Raw genomic sequence first — 18,360 nt, 5'->3', positions numbered from 1 at the left:
GGCGGACGCCTGTAGTCCCAGCTACTCAGGAGACTGAGGTAGGAGAATGACGTGAACCTGGGAGGCGGAGCTTGCAGTGAGCCGAGATTGCACCACTGTGCTCCAGCCTGGGCAACAGAGCGAGACTCCATCTCAAAATAAATAAATAAATAAATAAATAAATTTGAATAGAAGACTTCCGTGACACATAGTAAGTACTTTTAGATACTCGTTTTAAGAAATTAGTAAATTATATTGCTGGTGAAGAGCATAAATTGAATATATTGAAATGTTTCGTAGCCCGTTAACTACTTTGGCTCTGTTAGGAGGAAACGAAGGCCAAGACTATCCAAAATTCTCAGGAGGTGTTAAAGAGCAAATTAAAATTTATGTCAAATTAATGAAGTTTTTATTTTAACTGTATATGTACTTTGCATAAATAAGTACAGTACCATCTTTTCACATTGGTGATGATGAGGTTTTATTCTAAGCCTCCAAATCTATGGAGAAGGTGGCAGTTCTTTTTTTTTTTTTTTAATTGGGACGGTGTCTCACTCTGTCGCCCAGGCTAGAGTGCAGTGGCACGATCTTGGCTCACCGCAACTTCCGCCACCTGGGTTCAAGTGATTCTCCTGCCTCAGCTCCTGCCACCGCGCTCAGCTAATATTTGTAGTTTTAGTAGAGATGGGGTTTTACCATCTTGGCCAGGCTGGTCTTGAACTCATGACCTCCTGATCCACCCTCATCGGCTTCCCAAAGTGCCGGGATTACAGGCGTGAGCCACTGCCCCTGGCAAGAACGTGGCAATTCTTTATTCAATTTACATAATTCTATGAGAAAATAAGTACGATGAGAGTTAACTGGTGCTGCTATGCTATTTAAAATGGCTTTTTAAAACTCGCCTGCCTACCTAATCACCTTTCCATGTATTTGTTAGTGGAAAATTGTATGTTCTGAGTTAAACAAAAACTGAACTGTTGTAATCCCAGCACTTTGGGAGGCCGAGGTGGGCGGATCACCTGAGGTCAGGAGTTTGAGAACAGCCTAGCCAACATGGCAAAGCCCTGTCTCTACTAAAAATACAAAAATTAGCTGGGCGTGGTGGCGGGTGCCTCTATTCCCAGCTACCCTGGAGGCTGGGGCAGGGAAAATCGCTTGAACCCGGGAGGCAGAAGTTGCGGTGAGCCAAGATGGTGCCATTGCACTCCAGTTTGGGTGATGATTCTCATTAAAAAAACAAACAAAAATCTGAACTGTGAGAACTTAGCTGATTTATAATCTGCTGGTTCTTTTTTTTTTTCTGAGTCGGAATCTCACTCTTTTTCCGATACTGGAGTACAATGGTGCGATCTTGGCTCACTGCAACCTCCGCCTTCCGGGTTCAAGCAATTCTCCTGCCTCAGGCTCCTTGAATAGCTGGGACTACAGGCGTATGCCACCATGCCTGGCTAATTTTTGTATTTTTTTAGTAGAGACGGGGTTTCACCATGTTGGTCAGGCTGTTCTTGAACTCCTGATCTCGTGATCCACCCACCTTGGCCTCCAAAGTGCTGGGATTACAGGCGTGAGTCACCGTGCCCCGCCTCTGCTGGTTCATTATTTTAGTTTTCTTTATCTTTGATAGTGATAGCCAGCTCATCAGTACTCTAAGTCTGGTCACCTTGATTCTTACAGCCCATCATGTTCAGAGGTGAGGTCCGTCTGAATGTTGAAGAGAAGAAGACTCGAGCTGCCAGGGAAGGCGACCGACGAGATAATCGCCTTCGGGGACCTGGAGGCCCTCGAGGTGGGCTGGGTGGTGGAATGAGAGGCCCTCCCCGTGGAGGCATGGTGCAGAAACCAGGATTTGGAGTGGGAAGGGGGCTTGCGCCACGGCAGTGAATCTTCATGGATCTTCATGAAGCCATACAAACCCTAGCTCCAACAGAATGGTGAATTTCTTCGACCAGACTTTGGTATCTTGGAGTATGACCCCAGTCTGTTATAAACTGCTTAAGTTTGTATAATTTTACTTTTTTTGTGTGTTAATGGTGTGTGCTCCCTCTCCCTCTCTTCCCTTTCCTGACCTTTAGTCTTTCACTTCCAGTTTTGTGGAATGATATTTTAGGAATAACGGACTTTTAAAGAAGAAAAAAAAAAGACTGAATTTCCTTGCTTACTTTGCATATACAGACTGGATTTTTTTTTTTTTTTTTACAGCCATTTCCCCAAAGGAATGTCTTGCATATTACTGACATTTGGTATGTTTCATTCATTGGAATATTTCTTATTTTCTACGTGTTTGAAAAGCCTGTAAGAAATACAGGATTTGATAATATTTTGAAGGCAGGAAAAACCCAAATTGTTTCTTCTTTGAGAGTCATGACTACCTTCTGGTGTGGAGAAATTGCCATTGGAAAATTTGACAATTTTGATTCTCACTGGTATGTTTAAAAACTGAATAAAAGGAATAGAATTTTTTTTTGATAAAGGATCACAAAACAATTCTAAAACCTATTGTTTTTACCATTGAAATTTAAATTGTAATAGGTTTTAAATGTCTAGAATGCAACTGATAGGCTTTTCTTGAACTGTTAGTTTTTTTGAAGTAGTTTTTTCATGTTTAATTTGTATTTGTAAAAAAACAAAAAGCAAAAAAATTCCCAAAACCCAGATAACAACCAGAGCAAAACTGTTGTGCCTTCTATTTATCTTTGATTTCAGTCTTGGCAATTGTTTAAAAGAAAATCTAGATTGGTTTTATTAGGTTCAGAGTATGTGGGGAATTATAGAATCCCTCTTTCATCACTTTGTGTATGTCTTTTGTTAACATATTTGTTATGCCTTATTCTAAAATTGAGTCTCAAACTGGAATGCCTTTGAAGACAGATGCTTCTATACAGGTTCTTTGACCTAAATAGTTCAGCATTTGTATTTTTATTCTGGTATCTAATCAGATTCCTAATCATAGCCCATAAGAAGGAATGTTACTTTAATATTGGACTTTGCTCATGTGCTCGTGTCCACATTTTTTTTTTCTTAAAATCATAGCCATATGGTAAATTTTCTATTTTGTTATGGTTCTCTTTTATTGATGGGCATGCAGTGGGTGTTACTTGGAAATGGCCAATTTTTATTAAAATATTTCTGGAAGAAAATTTAATCTGGCAATATAGACTAATACTCGTTTCACATATGTGTTATTTGTTGAGTGCTGTGTGTGAGATGGGTGAAGGTTTTGTTTACACATGTGAAACAAACTTTTGTGTGATTGTCATTACTAATTGAAGGGCAACCAGGTTGTAAAATTCAGCGTATTTATTTTCTTAACAGTATTCATCTTTAGGACTGTCGTTTGAGGATGGCATAGGAATATTTGGTTTACATTACTGAGAAACTCTAGGTTTGCTGTGATGATTAAGACCACAGTGAAGTTGGTATTACCAGTTTGGTTCCAGTTCCTCAAATATTTGAAAATTGGCAGCCTCTCCTTTACATAAACCTAATGTAACTGAATCACATGGCTTTTTTGTAGGGTTAAAGTAACTTTGGTAACCACTTTTGGCCCAGATCACTGATAATAGGAAGAAATACAACTTATTCTTTTGTAGCTTATATTAAGCATGTGGTGGGTGAAAAGAAAAGTTTAGTCTGAGTCACTTTGGAAAAAAAAATTACTTTGTGGTAACTTCAAGGTCATAAATTATGGATAGCCTAGAAATTATCCTTCACAAGTGAATACTAAATTATACATTTCAAAACAGAAGTTCTTCCTACTTGGAGACTTAAGGGCATTAACTAGATGCAGCAATCCTCAGCTTGGCATTATCACATCCTAGAGGACATTTGGAGATGTGTGAAATTTGGAAGGGTTGTTGGAGAGACATGCATCTGGCATTTATTGGGTGGGGTCTAAGGATACCAAATGTGTAAAAATGAAGCATCCCCATTGAGAACACTGATAGTCCCTATTCCTGTGGGTGGGTGGAGCTGTGGGATTAGGAAAACTGGAATGAAGACTCATTCTTTTGAAACTCAGCCTCAGATAAATAACAAACTAGGAAATGGAAATCTGTTTCAAGAATTACAGTAACATCTACTCTAAGGAATTAGTAATTTCACTTTATTATTTATACCAAATGTATGTGTGTGTTGTGTATGTTGGTGTAAATGTGGAGAGGTGGTAGCAATACATGCTGATGCTGCTTGTAATTTGTTGCAGGGAATTACTGCACAATCTCAGAAAATACAAGGCTTCCCCAGTGCTTTCAGTCATCAGAGTTGGGATGATTGTGAGGTTTTGAATGATAGTATTGGACCTAAGAAATAGGATTAGCATCATGATCAGAACTGTTGAGAATCCTCGTACAATTATGTACATTATTGCTTGTAGAGTAAACATGAGAGCTTAGAGATGTATACGTTTCCACTGCTGGAAAATGATTATAAGTTAGGGCAACATTTTCTATAGGTGGCAGTAGTAGGAGCTCATCACATTGAACATTTTCAGATTTTAAAATGAAAATTTTCATCCATAGGAATGGCCTAATGTATAGTTATTAGCTACTGAGCTTAGAACTCTTGACCCATGAGATTTTTTTTTTTTTTTAATTTTAATTTTTATAGAGGCAAGGTCTTGCTATGTTGTCAGGCTGGTCTCAAGCTCCTGGCCTGATCAGTCCTCCTGCCTTCCAAGTAGCCGGAACTACAGGTGTGCACCATTGCACCTGGCCTCATGAGTATTTTAGTTAGATAAGATTTGTTTGGTTCAGTGGGTCTTAGTTTTTTAAGACCTGTTGATTTGTAATTAGAGATCTTGGGCCTTAAACTGTATTTTTGTTTTAGTGGTGAGGTTGGGCTTTACTTTGTGTATTCTAGCGTTCTCAACTTTGTCAGATACTGCTAGGGACCAGTGAGATCGATAATCCAAAAATAATAATTTGACTTTGGATGAGTATGTCATTACCACAGTGTTAGTTGAATTGCACTTTAGGTTAGAAAAGTTAATTTTCACATCTGTGCTGCGGATTAGGTGATATTGTCCAGAGCAGTTAAATGACAGGCTTGAATTGCACTTTAGGTTAGAAAAGTTAATTTTCACATCTGTGCTGCGGATTAGGTGATATTGTCCAGAGCAGTTAAATGACAGGCTTCTAAGTCATCCATGTAGCAAGGAGCACATTTGCCTCCCAAACTGTTGCTGTTTCTCTAGAACCATAATGCCCCCCTAATTACATTTCAGTAGCATAGACTGCAATGAACTTCCTACTGTAGGGAGACTGGAGTCTGGAATACATTCAGAACAAGGTTAACATTACAGTTCTTAATTTCCTTTAGGGCAAACAAGATAATTAAAGTTGGATTTTGTGAGTCTTTTTTTGATTTGCAGATTATATATGGTAACACAATAATGGTGGTTTGTTCTTAAGTTTTTTCTCATCAGGTTTGATAATTTAATGCAAACTTCAAATCTGGATGTGAATAATAATATTTTTATTGTAGCATAATCCAGGTGAGTTTATTGTGCTTATAAACTGTCACCTTCTGATACTTTTCTTCATCCCTCTATTTGAAAAACCCTTGTAGAATTTAACCATTTAATGGAAAATGTTGCACTTCATAGAAAGCCATTTTAGAACTTATAGGTAACCTTTCTGAAGAGCTTAGATTTATAGACCACTGTTTATGCTGAGTGACATTTCTTTTAAATGGTTGCATTTGTCAAATCTATAAAGATGTCTTTTATATTGCAGTTTTCTTTTTGTGCTACTTAAAGGAATCTTTGCAATACTGCATATAGATGAGATAATTGTTGACCTTTTTAGTTCAGCAGTTTTTAAACTTGGAAAGAAGTAACATCAACATTTATTTGAATATCAGGTTTTAGCTAACTGCCTAATGTACCAAAAAAAAAACTTAGCAGTGTCTTATGTGGGATGGGGGTTGAGTTAAAGTTGCTGATCAAGTAATGGCCATGTGGCACAAGATGATAACTAAGAATTTCTGGTTCTAAGGTAGTAATGCCTTTTGGGATTTGTATTTGTTTAATGTTGAGGTTCTGGGGACCATAAGTGGGCCTGTCAACTCTTAACAGACTATAGTAAAGGAGAGATGATGGCACATGTGAGATAAAACTTGTTTATATTTACATTCTTGTTAGTGGATAGATACCACCTCAGGACAATACTGAAATTAAACTGCCTTGTTCATGCTTTCATGTCTCAAATCAAGGCCTAAATGAGTAAAAAAATGATTACAGATTACCTAAAACCGTTAACCAGTTTTGGTTTTTGATTATGCATATGTGTTGGCTTGCAATTAGGTTTTTAGTTTCTGTTTATGTGACTTGTTTGAAAACATTGGATTCGTCTTCTCTCCACAGTTTCTACTTGAACCTAGTAGCTTATTTTAATTCCCTGTAAGAGGAAAATTAATATAGGGAATCTGTTCAACTATTTCTTTAATAAATCATGTGACTTGGCCAATTACAGAAATTCATAAGTGTTTAGTGTTTTGAAATGTGGCCAGTGTCCTAGATTTGTAAGGTACAGCATGCATACAGTGTGCCTTAGGATTTTTTTTTTTTTAAGTAAATTAAGGATGTTTACCAGAAATTATTGATTTACTGAACCAAGTATTTATTTTCAGGAGCCCACTTTTGGGGAAGGTTGCCTATATTTTTGGTAGTGATTAGATGGAAGATTAAATCCTGTTTAACCTGGATAGAAACAGTTTTAACTATTGCTGAAGTTAAAATCACTTTGGGGTGGGGTGGGTTGGCTCATGCCTGTAATCCTAGTGCTTTGGGAGGCTGAGGCCAGAGGATTGCTCGAGGCCAGGAATTTGAGACCAGCTTGGGCAACATAGCAAGACCCTATCTCTACAGATAATTGAAAAGTGAGCCAGACGTGGTGGCGCATTCCTGTAGTCTCTGTCTCTCAGGAGGCTGAGGCAGGAGATTGCTTGAGCCCAGGAGTTGGAGGCTGCAGTGAGTTATGATCATGCCACTGCACTCTAACCTGGGTGACAGAGTGAGACCCTGTCTCTAAAAAACAAAAAATTAGAAAACAAAACAAAAACCACTTCGGTTACTCATTGTCCTCATGCTTTGATGTCAGTTGTTCTCCTACATTTTAAAATTTTGTTACGAAGATTGGATGTACACTGATTTGGCCTTTAAATGACATTATACCGAGAAGCTGGTATAAGGAAGTGGGAAATGAGAAAACTTTTTGAAAAATCATTTGGTGCATGCTAAGGTAGCTTGTAGGACATGTGGTTTTAAAAAATTCATGGATTTTGAAGAAGGATAGGGTGGAAGTAAAATTTAGCTGATAGCATAGGGAGCATTTTTGATTTATATAGAAAATAATTATATTTTTGAGTGAGAAGCATCAGACTTAAATTTTTTTCTTCTATTTTGGTTATTAGCACAAGGAACAGAGAAACTCTCAGAATTCTTTGAATCATAGAATGTTAGTGCTGGAAAGGACTGGGAAGTGACTTGTACAACCCCTTCATTTTACAAATGATCAGAGAGAATTGGTTAGTAGAGTCCCAAATCTGCTTTTAGATGTAATACGGTGATCATCAGTTTAGATTCACTGTAGGAAGGCCAGCACTGTTAAAGTTTGTCAGGAGAAAAAGGGAAGGTATCGCTTTTTGTATGTTCACCCAGTTGCTTCTGTAGTTTTCATACGCCTATTTTCTCTGTTTTCTTAGAACTGTCTTTAATGGCCCAGCTCTACCAGGCCTTGTTGTAGTTAAGGACATTAACTTGGCTCCCCTCAGGGATGGGTTTACTACTAGCTGTCAGAAAGCTATTGGGTATCCTATGTGTTAATAGCTGAAACTCAGCTGTAATTTCTCCTAAATACTTCAGCATTTTGTATTCTGTACATTTTGGTGCTTTTTCCACCTTGTATTGTTGTAACTGTAAGCTCCTAGGGGGCAGCAATTTGGTCTTAGGCGTGTACCCTGTTTAGTGCCTGGCAATGCCATGTTTATATCAAGGTCTTAATATTACTTTTCAGTTATTTCTCCCACTCTTCATGGAAGTGATGCTCCAGCCTTGCTAAAACACTTAGGTCCTCCCAATAAGCCAGGCATTGTGATTCCGTGGCTTCAAGTGCCTTCTCTCTTCCCTGAAGGTCCACTGAGATCTACACTCCCCCCTTCCTCTGATCTCTTGCCATGTAAGTAATTTTTTAAAAGATCAGTACAAGAGCTATGTTTTTTCCTAAGAAAAAATTTCAACAGGAATGGGGAGACGTAGCCCCTTTTTGGGGCTGATCTGTCCAGAATTTGGAGTGAGGAACAAATCCATTCTCATCTACTTTCCATATTTTCCCTCTTGTTTGAGGTCCTGTTCCAACCTTCATTTCTAAAACTGTTCTAGAGCACTTTGTCTTTCTCATAGTTCATAACTTACCCCTTCCATCTAGAATTAGAATTACATTATCTGTTTTACTACTTTACTAGACTGTAAGCTCCTAGAAGACAAGGACCAGGGAGTTAATCTCTGTATTCCACCAGAAGGTACAGTGACTCATAACTAGAGTCTTTAGATGATAACTTACTGAGTTGAATAACTTAATATATTTCTGTTTTCATTCCCAAGGGAGGCATGTCTGGAGATAGACCTTGAATTTAATAAATTTTAGGCACTATACCATTTCAGTGGAGGAAATTGTTGGGAAATTTGGGGGGATGGATATAGAAGGGGGAGGAAGTCACTGGCCAGTTTGAGGTGCTTCCATTGGTCTGGGTAACTAGCCATTTCTTCCTGATTGTGCCTAGTATATCCCAGGCAGTTTGTTTCTATGCAGAATAATTTTATATGAAATTTTCATTTCTTTGCAAAAACTTGTTCCTTCTTTCAGTTCATGACATCATCCATGCTAAAGTCTGAGTCATCTGCTTCCATTTTTGTTATTCCCCACATCCAGTCTTCAGCTAAGTCCTGTCAGTTCTACCTCAAGTCTTTCACGTGTTTCTTCCTCACCTATGTAATTTCAGTAGTCTCTCAGCTTCACTTAACCTCTTACTCCAGCCTACTTTATACACAATGTTAGATTCATCTTACTGAAACATAGTTCTGACCATGTATCCCATGTATGTGTTCTCTCTCCCCTATTAGACTGTAAGCTCCTTATGGGCAGGATCTGTGTCTGAGTCATCTTTGTATCTTGCCTAGCACCTATCAATAAATACTTCTTGAATGAACAAATGAATTCTCATTTCTCAACATAAAGCCTTGTCTAAAGTGAGATATTTTCCAGGTTATACATAGGTTTCTCCCTGGGGTAATTGGAAGTTCTTGCATATAAAGTTGGTTAAATAGTAATAATTATGAGTTAACCACAGAAAATTTCAGAAAACTTTAATTTTTTTCCATTGGAATCAGCATGGATGTATGTATATGGATGGTTCAATAAATATACTTTTATATACATGTTTCACAGAAATTTTACATTCCATCTTCAAACTGCAGAAATATATTTTTTTTTTTACAAGCCAAAAAATAACTGCCATAAATAACTTCTATGACTTCATGCAAAAAAAGCGGGGAAGAGTAAGGGGCAAAAGGGAATTAGTTGTTCAAGGTTGAGTGTCCAGTAAGAAGTAAAAATGTTACATTAAGGAAGCGATTGCTTAACACGCTGCTTAAGGTGGTAGCCAAACAAATCCTTAACTGCAGCATTAAGGCCATACCAAGTTTATACATATATACAGAGAAATTTCCATATAAAAGACATACTATCACATTTTCTTCTTCATAAGGATGAGGAACTTCGTAACTCTGACCTAATTTTCCAGGCCAATTAATTAAAATGTCCCCAGGCTGCTTTTTAGAAATATCTTTTACTTTGGCCACCTGTCAGAGTTGCTGCTATGTGGGCTTGTGACTTCTGGTCTGGCGTGAAAGTATGAATCATCTTGAACCTCTTCCATCATAGCACTATGTTGCTGAGCTAATTCATGCTGCCCAGCTAAGCACATTTTCTACATCCCCAAAGTGTTTGGAATCACAGAATTGTAACTTGTGGTTGTCTTACCTGTAACAGACTCCACAGTCATGCTGGCATTGTGACCTGAAGAATTACACAGTGCCCTTCTTAGATTATTTGGGGTTAAGGTAACTTCTTGAATAATGTACTAATGAACCACAGTGTTTCAGGAAACATGCCCTAGCTATTGGAAGTTCATATCTAACTTTTACCCCTTGTGTGTCATGATACATTTAAGTTGGTAGCAACATTTTTGGAATAAAGGAAATGTAAAATTATTTGCAGAATAATAATAACCTGGGATTTGCTCTTCAGCCTAAACATCAAACTAGGGAACTTTTAAGATGGTACATCTTTTGTGCAAGTATCTAAGCAGGCAAAATGGGGAAAACATGAAGGGCAAGTCCTTTGGGGATGACTTCCAATTAATGCAGAAGTCATTTGCTTTGGCAAGGTTGGGTGGGACTCTGAGATTGCACACTCTTGCCCTGTTGGCAGAAACCAGCCCATCTTAAGTTAGTCAATGAATCGTGAGTCAAAATGAAAGGTTGCTAAATCTAAGATTGAGTGTATAAATAAAATAACCCCTTCCTCCAGTGACTGTGCATTTATTTTATAATAAACTCATTTTGGAATGTTTTAAATTAAATACAACTTTGCCATTAATGTTGTCTTAGCAATGAATTGGTATCTCTGTTGTCCTGTTCATCGCCAATTTTCATGTGTGGCTCCAGTGTGTTCACAGCTATGGCTGCAAGGTAATTTGGTCTCTTTCTATAGCTTCCCTAGGCCAGTCAAGTTTGAGAATGACGTCTCTGTTAAATGGCCTATCCTGGGAGAGAGGACCAAGTGATTTGTGATTTGGAAGCACTGTGGTATGTTTGAACACTTGCCAAGTTAACAGTCACTGAGTATTCTAATCATGCACCAGCCACACTTCACCCTAAATGTACTACAAGTTATTCATTGCAGTAACTTGCATCAATTCTAGATAAGGTGATTTTTAATCAACAGGTCTACTGTGATGCTGATCTAGACAATGAGAGTGGAATAGCCTTTGGCAGTCTTGGAATATCAAGAGGGCTTAAAAGTATTAGGTTTTTGTTTTGGTCATTTTGTGGTTCACTTTGTCCATTTCAAGTCCAAAGCAGTTGAAGACATGTTTTACCCAGTTTGTCAGACATACTTGGAGACCACTGAGGTCCCTGCTATGTTTGTTTTGAAAGTAGAACTCAAGCTATTTTTTCTTTTTTTTTTTTTTTAAACATTGCACTAACCTTTTGTCTAATAAGCACAAAAATCACATTGAGTAGGTGTTTTGTCTATATCCATTGAATATACTAAGCAGGTGGGACCCATTTGGTTGGGATTTAATTTACTTATATCATTTTAACTGTTGTTAGTGCTGAAAATATAATGGCTTAAGTATTGGAAGATTGAACCACTAAAATATGAAGAAGTATGAATTTAAAATGCTCTGAAGTACCTTGTGGGAACTCAATTTTTTAGCCTTTTCTGTACCATTCAGGCTAAATTGACATGTTGAGCATGGTATGCTTTTAGATGAGGTAGAAATACATCTAATGTGGAAAAAGTTGAGTTTAGCAAACTGCTTATTTGATATGTAAACACCAATTTTAAAAAAGATTTGAGGCAATCTTTAATTTACCATGGTAGGTAATACTAACTTTTCTTTTCCCCAGTGTGTGTTCTGAAGAATTTGCTTAAGAAATGTAAACTTTTGTGAAAGAAACTATTCCTTTTCCATACTTGGATTAGCAATGACTTAATACTAGCCGTGATTTAATACCAGTCGATACATGTTTGTCTTTATTTTTTTTCTACTCATATTTGGCTTCTTTTCCCCTCTGTATACCTTTTTTCTTTATGGAGCTGATTTTCATGCTTTGAATAGAGATACTGGTTGGGAGAAGTAATTTCAGATGCAACTGAGGGTGTAAAAAAGGACATGCTAGACTGTTTTCTGAAGATGTGAATTGCTAGTGGGTACTCTACTTCTGAGACAAAGGAAAAGTTAAGTTCTCTCAAAATAAATACAGGGAAATCTGAGCTGAGCTGAAGGTGTCAGCTAATGGAAAGAAGATAGAAAGCCGCTCTGTTTGTGAGGGAGCACCCTATTGGTTTGTCTTTGAGAACTGCTATACTAATGAGTCCTGACCCTTTAAGCTTTTGATATACTCTAAATCTGTCTTCCCAAACATGTCTCCCATTGATTACACTTTATCCAAATGGATAATAACCTGGAATGTGCTGTTTATTTTTTAACATCCATATTTTTGCTCATACTGTTCCCTCTGCCTGGAATCTTGTCCTCATCTGTCAGAATCTCATCTCTTCTTTAGGTTACTGCTCACATTCCATGGTTTAATTTTTGCCCTCTCCATGGCACCCTCCTCCGCCTGTTAAATACTACATCCCACTTTAGTAATGATATTGGTGCTTTTATTATCCCCTCCTATATTGTAGGAAAAGGGGCTGTGTTTTTATTCTGATGCCCTGCTTTCATGGTATACTGATTTGCCATAATAGATTTAATATATAGCAGGTAGAAAGACAAGTATAGGGAAGTTAAAAATCTGAATAGAAAAACTGGAGATTATGTATGCGTGTGATGTTTTATGTAATAAAATATATTCTAGTTCTTCCTGAGCCCATTCTAACTTAGACTTTGAAAGAAGATTAAAATGCTTTCTCCCGGCTAAGGAAACATTTAAAAAATCATCCAAAGACATGTACGTGGACCTGGAGACCCACTAAACCAGACTAAATAGGGACCATTCAAAGAGTGCCACTTTTCCTTTTCTGAACAACTTCCAGAGCTGACCAGAAGGGGTACTGTGCTGGCCCTCAGAGCAGTAGCTAAGACATTCCTGACATCACTGCTGTAGCTCATGGTCCTGTCATGCCAAAGACCAAGCTAGATGCAACTGAAGAGACAGGTAAGGCCAAGTGGATTCTATGAAGCACAGTCGTGGAGGCCTTGTCCAATGAACTCATCTGGCTAGTTTGCACAGATAAAAGGACTTCACAAGCAGGAGCATCTACTTTTTTGGAGAGGGGCACCTCTGTTGACACACTTCCCTTGTAATTTCATTTTCCTACTTCATGTCCAGAGCTTGGGTGGGAGTAAAGAGCCATTAGAAACTCCTCTGCTGGAATGAGACCACAATTACATAAATCCAGATAGTAAACTGCTATGGAAAAGAACCTTTTGTTTAGAATCTGAGCTCAAATGTCCCATCCTCCAAGAGACTTTGGATTGATTGTCTCTCAGATTCCATTGATATAAAGCATACATAATATCCCTGCTGAGAAAGAGAGTGTTTTCTGATTATAAGAAGTGTTGAAACCATAGTAGTGCAGAAGCATTTCAGAAACATTTCCAGGGCGAGGTCTTGTTTGAGGGTGAATATGGAGAGAGCTGGCTCAACTCCAGTTACATCTGCTATAAAATTGCTTCTTTTTATTGTAGTTAGTCAATGGTATGAATTTAGACAAACCCTTCAGTGGTCTGGAATGGTCCTACGTTTTCTGCTGTAGCTGCACTTAGAGTAACAGGAACTACCAGGGAATACATTGTTAAATCTTGCTGGAAGTTTTCTCTGTGATTAAATTGGGGGTGGGGGAGGGGGGGTAGGGAGGAGTCATTAGAGTTATTTCTCTAAGGATATTTCACAAGTTCTGCTCTGATGGATTTCTGATTCTTGCAGAGGCTTTGGCAGAGAATTCAGACAACTGCCATGGGAAATGGGTTACAGCCTTCATAGGATACACATGCTAAAACACCAGAGTGGAATGTCCTGATGTGTGATGGGATTCTCAGGTGAGAAGCTAGTCTTAGAGGCAAGTCATCCCGTGCTGTGAAATACCTTGACTTTCAAGGAAAAGGATTAAGATTATAATCTCTTCAAGGGCCAAGGCTCACTCTTTTTTTAAATGTCTCCCTACCTACTCACCAGAAGGCCTAGGATGGGGTGCCAAGCCTGATAGTAAAATACAATGAAACCTTTTACAACACACCGTATAGCTCTTCTTTTCTTCAGCCCATCAAAATATTCAGTTTGGCTTTGAAGAATCTCCTGCAACTCCCTCTTTTTATAGGAGAGTAAATAGGCCAAGAAAGTGAAACAGCTTATCTATATTCCCATGATGAACCTGAGGTTATACCAGAAGAAGGACCTACCTCTCTTTGACCTGTCTACTTCAAATGGCAGGTGTGTTTAAATAAGATACTGGGTTTCTGGAGTTGCATAAGGAAACAGTTGAGTCTGAAGAAGAGGAGGTTAAAAGACAATGCAGGGAATTGTGGAGCCAGGTGGAGGTGGGAATGGGAGACCCATTATGCTTGGAATCAGTATCCAGCCAGCAGATGTCTTTTATCCCCAGGTTAGTTAGCTGCTACTGCTTTGTAGCTGGTTATTGGCCTTATGTAGAATATAATTTCCATCACTGGGCTCTCTGAAGAGTATATTTTTGGTTTGCTATTCTCTACATTTTGACTTCTCGACCTAATGTTCCAGTGGAAACTTTGCAGAGCAATGAAATTCAAACTGCATGGGCAAGAGAATGAACAGAAATTGCAGCCTTAAAGCAAATAAGACAGGAGCTGCTATGTCCATTCTAGTCTACCCCTACTTCCCTTGGAAATAAATCAGCATCTTCTGACAGTTTGGTTTCATAAAATAAGATGCACAAACTGATGAAACGGGATGCTGACAGAAGAGAGGCAGTGGGAGGAGAAGGGGGAAGCAAAGGAGAAGTAATGGTCTGTTAGCTGAAGGAGCTTTAGTATTAAAAATTATTGGGCAGTTTCTGCTTTGGAATGCATTTTGCTGTTCTAATGAATGACAAAGCACCTTAATTACTGCTTTAAATAACCACATAGCTCCATCAAAACAGCATGAAATAGCACCAACGTATGAGCAAACCTATCTACTGCCATTTCTGTCTCTATAGCTTGAGAAATCCTTAGGAAACAACAGGATGATAATTGGTAGAGGCATCATTTAGTATGGGCCCTTGTGAATCTAGGTTACTCAGGCCTGGGTGAGATGTTTGTAGGATACCTTTGTCTTCCTTTGACATTCTGGGATCCTCAGCTAAGACAATCAGAAAAAAGTTACTGGTTTCATTCTCTTAATACTGGGCTTGGTTGAGGAGGGCTTCATTTCAGGATTTTTTTTTTTAAGTTATTTATTTCTACAGGGATTTCAACTTATCCAAGGATGTTCTCTCTCTGCATTGGGATTTCAGGATATGATAAGGCCAAAGCCTTGCCAACATACATGATTGCCCTTACACTGGTACAGGTAGTTCTCAAGAGCAAGGCAGCTCAATTAAAACAAATAATATTTCTTTTACTCCTCCCTTTGGTCAGGATTAGCACTTGTCTCTGGCTTCATAGAACTGCAGGAAAATAGGAAGGAAGGGGTTTTTTTTTTTTTTTTTTTTTTTTGGGAGACGAAGTCTCACTCTTATCACCCAGCCTGGAGTGCAATGGTATGATCTCGGCTCACTGCAACCTCTGCCTCCTGGGTTCAAGCGATTCTCCTGCCTCAGCCTCCTGAATAGCTGGGATTACAGGCACCCGCCACCACACCTGGCTAATTTTTGTATTTTTAGTAGAGACAGGGTTTTACCATGTTGGCCAGGCTGGTCTCGAACTCCTGACCTCAGGTAATCTGCGCACCTCGGCCTCCCAACGTGCTGGGATTACAGGCATGAGCCATCTCACCCAGCCAGGGAAGGTTCTTAATTCAAATTTCTGGAGTTGATTTCTGAGAGAAGGAGCTCAGTGGTAGAAAAGAAGCTAAATTATATTTTAAAAACATGCTGTCTGATTGCCTGTTTAGAGAATTTTTTTGGTTGGTTGGTTCAAGAAGGAATGATGCCATATATCAAGGGTAGAGGTCGATTCACTTTTTCTCAACGTACCTTACCAGCCCCTCAGAGTGCAGGCCACCTAGCCAACCCAGGAAACATAGTCCACAAAGAAAATCTTGCCTGCCTTTTCAGAGTAGGCGTGGAGGGTGGGTAGAATGTGCAAAAGGTGCTCATCGAATAAATAAGATGCTTTCTAGAGCGGTATTCATGGCTCCTTAACTGGGCTTCCAGACAGACTAGGAAACAGCTACAAATCTTAGATCTTGACTTCTGTCCTAAAGCTGATACAGATTGTACCACCACCAAGCCCTGTGCTTGCCAGATTCTTCTAGTAAGGAGGCAGTTACTACAGATATAATAATAACCCCTTCCATTTCAGTATGTTGCAATTAACTAAGGAAGCTAATTTTCACACAAGACTATTATCAATGATGGTATCAGTTTAGCTGGGGCATCAGCCCACTCTGTAATCTAATGCAGCCTCACAAAATACCATCTCTATTTTTAATGATGTGGATAAAGATGTGTACTTTGAAGGAAAGGAACCATCTCTCATATTTTTCTCCCCAGTATTAACAAAACAGCCTGTGAAAAAGATTGGTGAGCTTTTGAGGGGGATTCATTTCTTATTTATTGACAGTTTAGAAGGAATAGTTTGGGTCAAATGACCAACCCTGTTGTTTTTTAGACTCAAACTAAAAATAGAGTTAAAATCAAGATACTACATACCCACATACACGGACATAGATTTTTTTTTTCCTTTCTATTCATGCCTGGTCTTGTTCATTCCCTAGAGTCTTAGCAAAGAATGTTTGAAAGGACTAGAGGGTGTCAAAGCTTAGCCATTTATTTTGAGTGTTCTTGAAATGAATGAGATACATTATAAACTAATAAGTGAGAATCAATTAAGCAGAAATTCGGTCTGCTTAATTGGTACCTCCTAGATTTGGCTCCTAGAATTAGCTGTAGTTTTGGAGGGTGAAATCACCAATGCTCTATGCCAGTGTCCAATTCTTACACCATGTATAAATACTGGTGTGGTCTAGATAAGCAAAGAGTTTGAAAACTGGTAAACCATTCATTGTACCTAAATCAGTTTTTTGGCTACTATACCACTTGGCATCTGTAATCCCAAAGCATAGTATCCCCTGTGCTCAAACTGAAGAGGAAATTAAGAAAGTATTGCTCTGTTCATTGGAGCCACTTAAAGTAATTGGCTTAGCTTATCTGGTTTGATTTTTCCATAAAGTTGAAATTCATGTAATTTGTTCTTACTACCTTATATATTGATGATAATGTCTTCCTTGAATATGCTTCCATTCTTAATTCATGATGATGTTTTTGAGTTTGTAATGATTGATGTCCTTTCCTCACCACCATTCGCCAAGTGGAGCAAAGAAAAAAGAAATCCACAAATTTTCCAAAGAAAGGCAACAATGTGTGGGTCCATGTGTTTGTGCATATGTATCCACACATCCATCTTGGAGGGTTTAGAAATCCAAGTGACATTAAATTTTTGGTTGTGTGAATTTCCTGTAGACGAGCTTAAACACAGAGTCATAGAGCACTTAGAGCTAAGAGGGAGTTTAGATACTGTACTACTCTTCACATTGTGTATTTAGGGAAACTAAAGCCTAGTCATTTCCCCAAGGTCACTCAGCCTGTTATAGTGGCAGGACTAAAATCCAGGTTCTTTTCATTGCTATAATCACTCCACTCATGTTGATTTTCCATAAGGGACACTAGTTTGAAATAGTCTGAGAGAAGATTTCAGTGACATTCCCTCCTCTCTGTCTCAAAGAGATGATTCAATTATTTGTTGGCTACTGTCAACCTGGCAGCTCCCAGTGGGCCCACAAGCTGAATGTGGTGGCAGAAGTTCAAGGACCCAGCAGAGGTTGGGCAAATGGCCCAGTGATTTCTCTCAGATGGATTCCAGACACTACTTACAAGGAGGCTGGTTTGGAATCTGCAGATTTATGTTTTGAGTGGAGGCAGAATGTCTTAGAACAATGTCATTGTCTTTAGTTTCTGCTAGAGGTCTAGCACGATTGTTGCCTGATTTACTAAGACTTCAGACATTCTGAATTTAGTCCAGTAATGAGTAAAGTAGGAAGAAGGGCTTTTTTAATTTTTTTAGATTAAAACATGATTTTCCCTAAATAAAGTGAATAAAGTGCTAGTGAGAGGGCCTCTCCAGAGACTCATGCACCACTTGAGAATGTAGTGCTAATGAAAGGTGCTGACAGCAGCTCGAAGACTGATGTTCTCATCTTGAAGTATAGTCGTTCAAGTCCCTCTTTTAAACTTTTCACTCCGTTGGACACATGTTTGTGATGAGGGAAAGGATGGTCTTAGAGATGAGAGACTCTTCTACCCGCTTGGCTCCCATCTCCCAAGATTTCTTAGAAAAATAGATTCCAGGTTCTATCTCATATCATCCAAAGCTGTAATACCGTTTAGCTTTTTGGTCTACATAGGCCAAGAG

General features: G+C 38.6%; 1 protein-coding gene across 5 annotated transcripts in view; it reads left to right on the top strand.

Annotated features, from left to right (window-relative positions):
- G3BP1 (G3BP stress granule assembly factor 1) overlaps positions 1–9,187 on the top strand; it is a 40,070-nt gene extending 30,883 nt beyond the window's left edge. For 4 of the 5 annotated variants that reach the window (XM_030826187.1, XM_030826177.1, XM_030826190.1 and 1 more), the window contains exon 12: positions 1,654–9,187. In XM_030826187.1, coding sequence (XP_030682047.1) covers positions 1,654–1,860 — 207 coding nt within the window. In that variant the 3' untranslated portion in view covers positions 1,861–9,187. The remainder of the gene's footprint in view (positions 1–1,653) is intronic. The other variant, XR_004033024.1, reaches the window with a different exon arrangement.
- The last annotated feature ends 9,173 nt before the right edge of the window (positions 9,188–18,360 follow it).

Source organism: Nomascus leucogenys, chromosome 2, assembly GCF_006542625.1.
Source record: "Nomascus leucogenys isolate Asia chromosome 2, Asia_NLE_v1, whole genome shotgun sequence".
Lineage (NCBI taxonomy): Eukaryota > Metazoa > Chordata > Mammalia > Primates > Hylobatidae > Nomascus > Nomascus leucogenys.
This window is presented reverse-complemented; position numbering and strand designations above follow the sequence as displayed.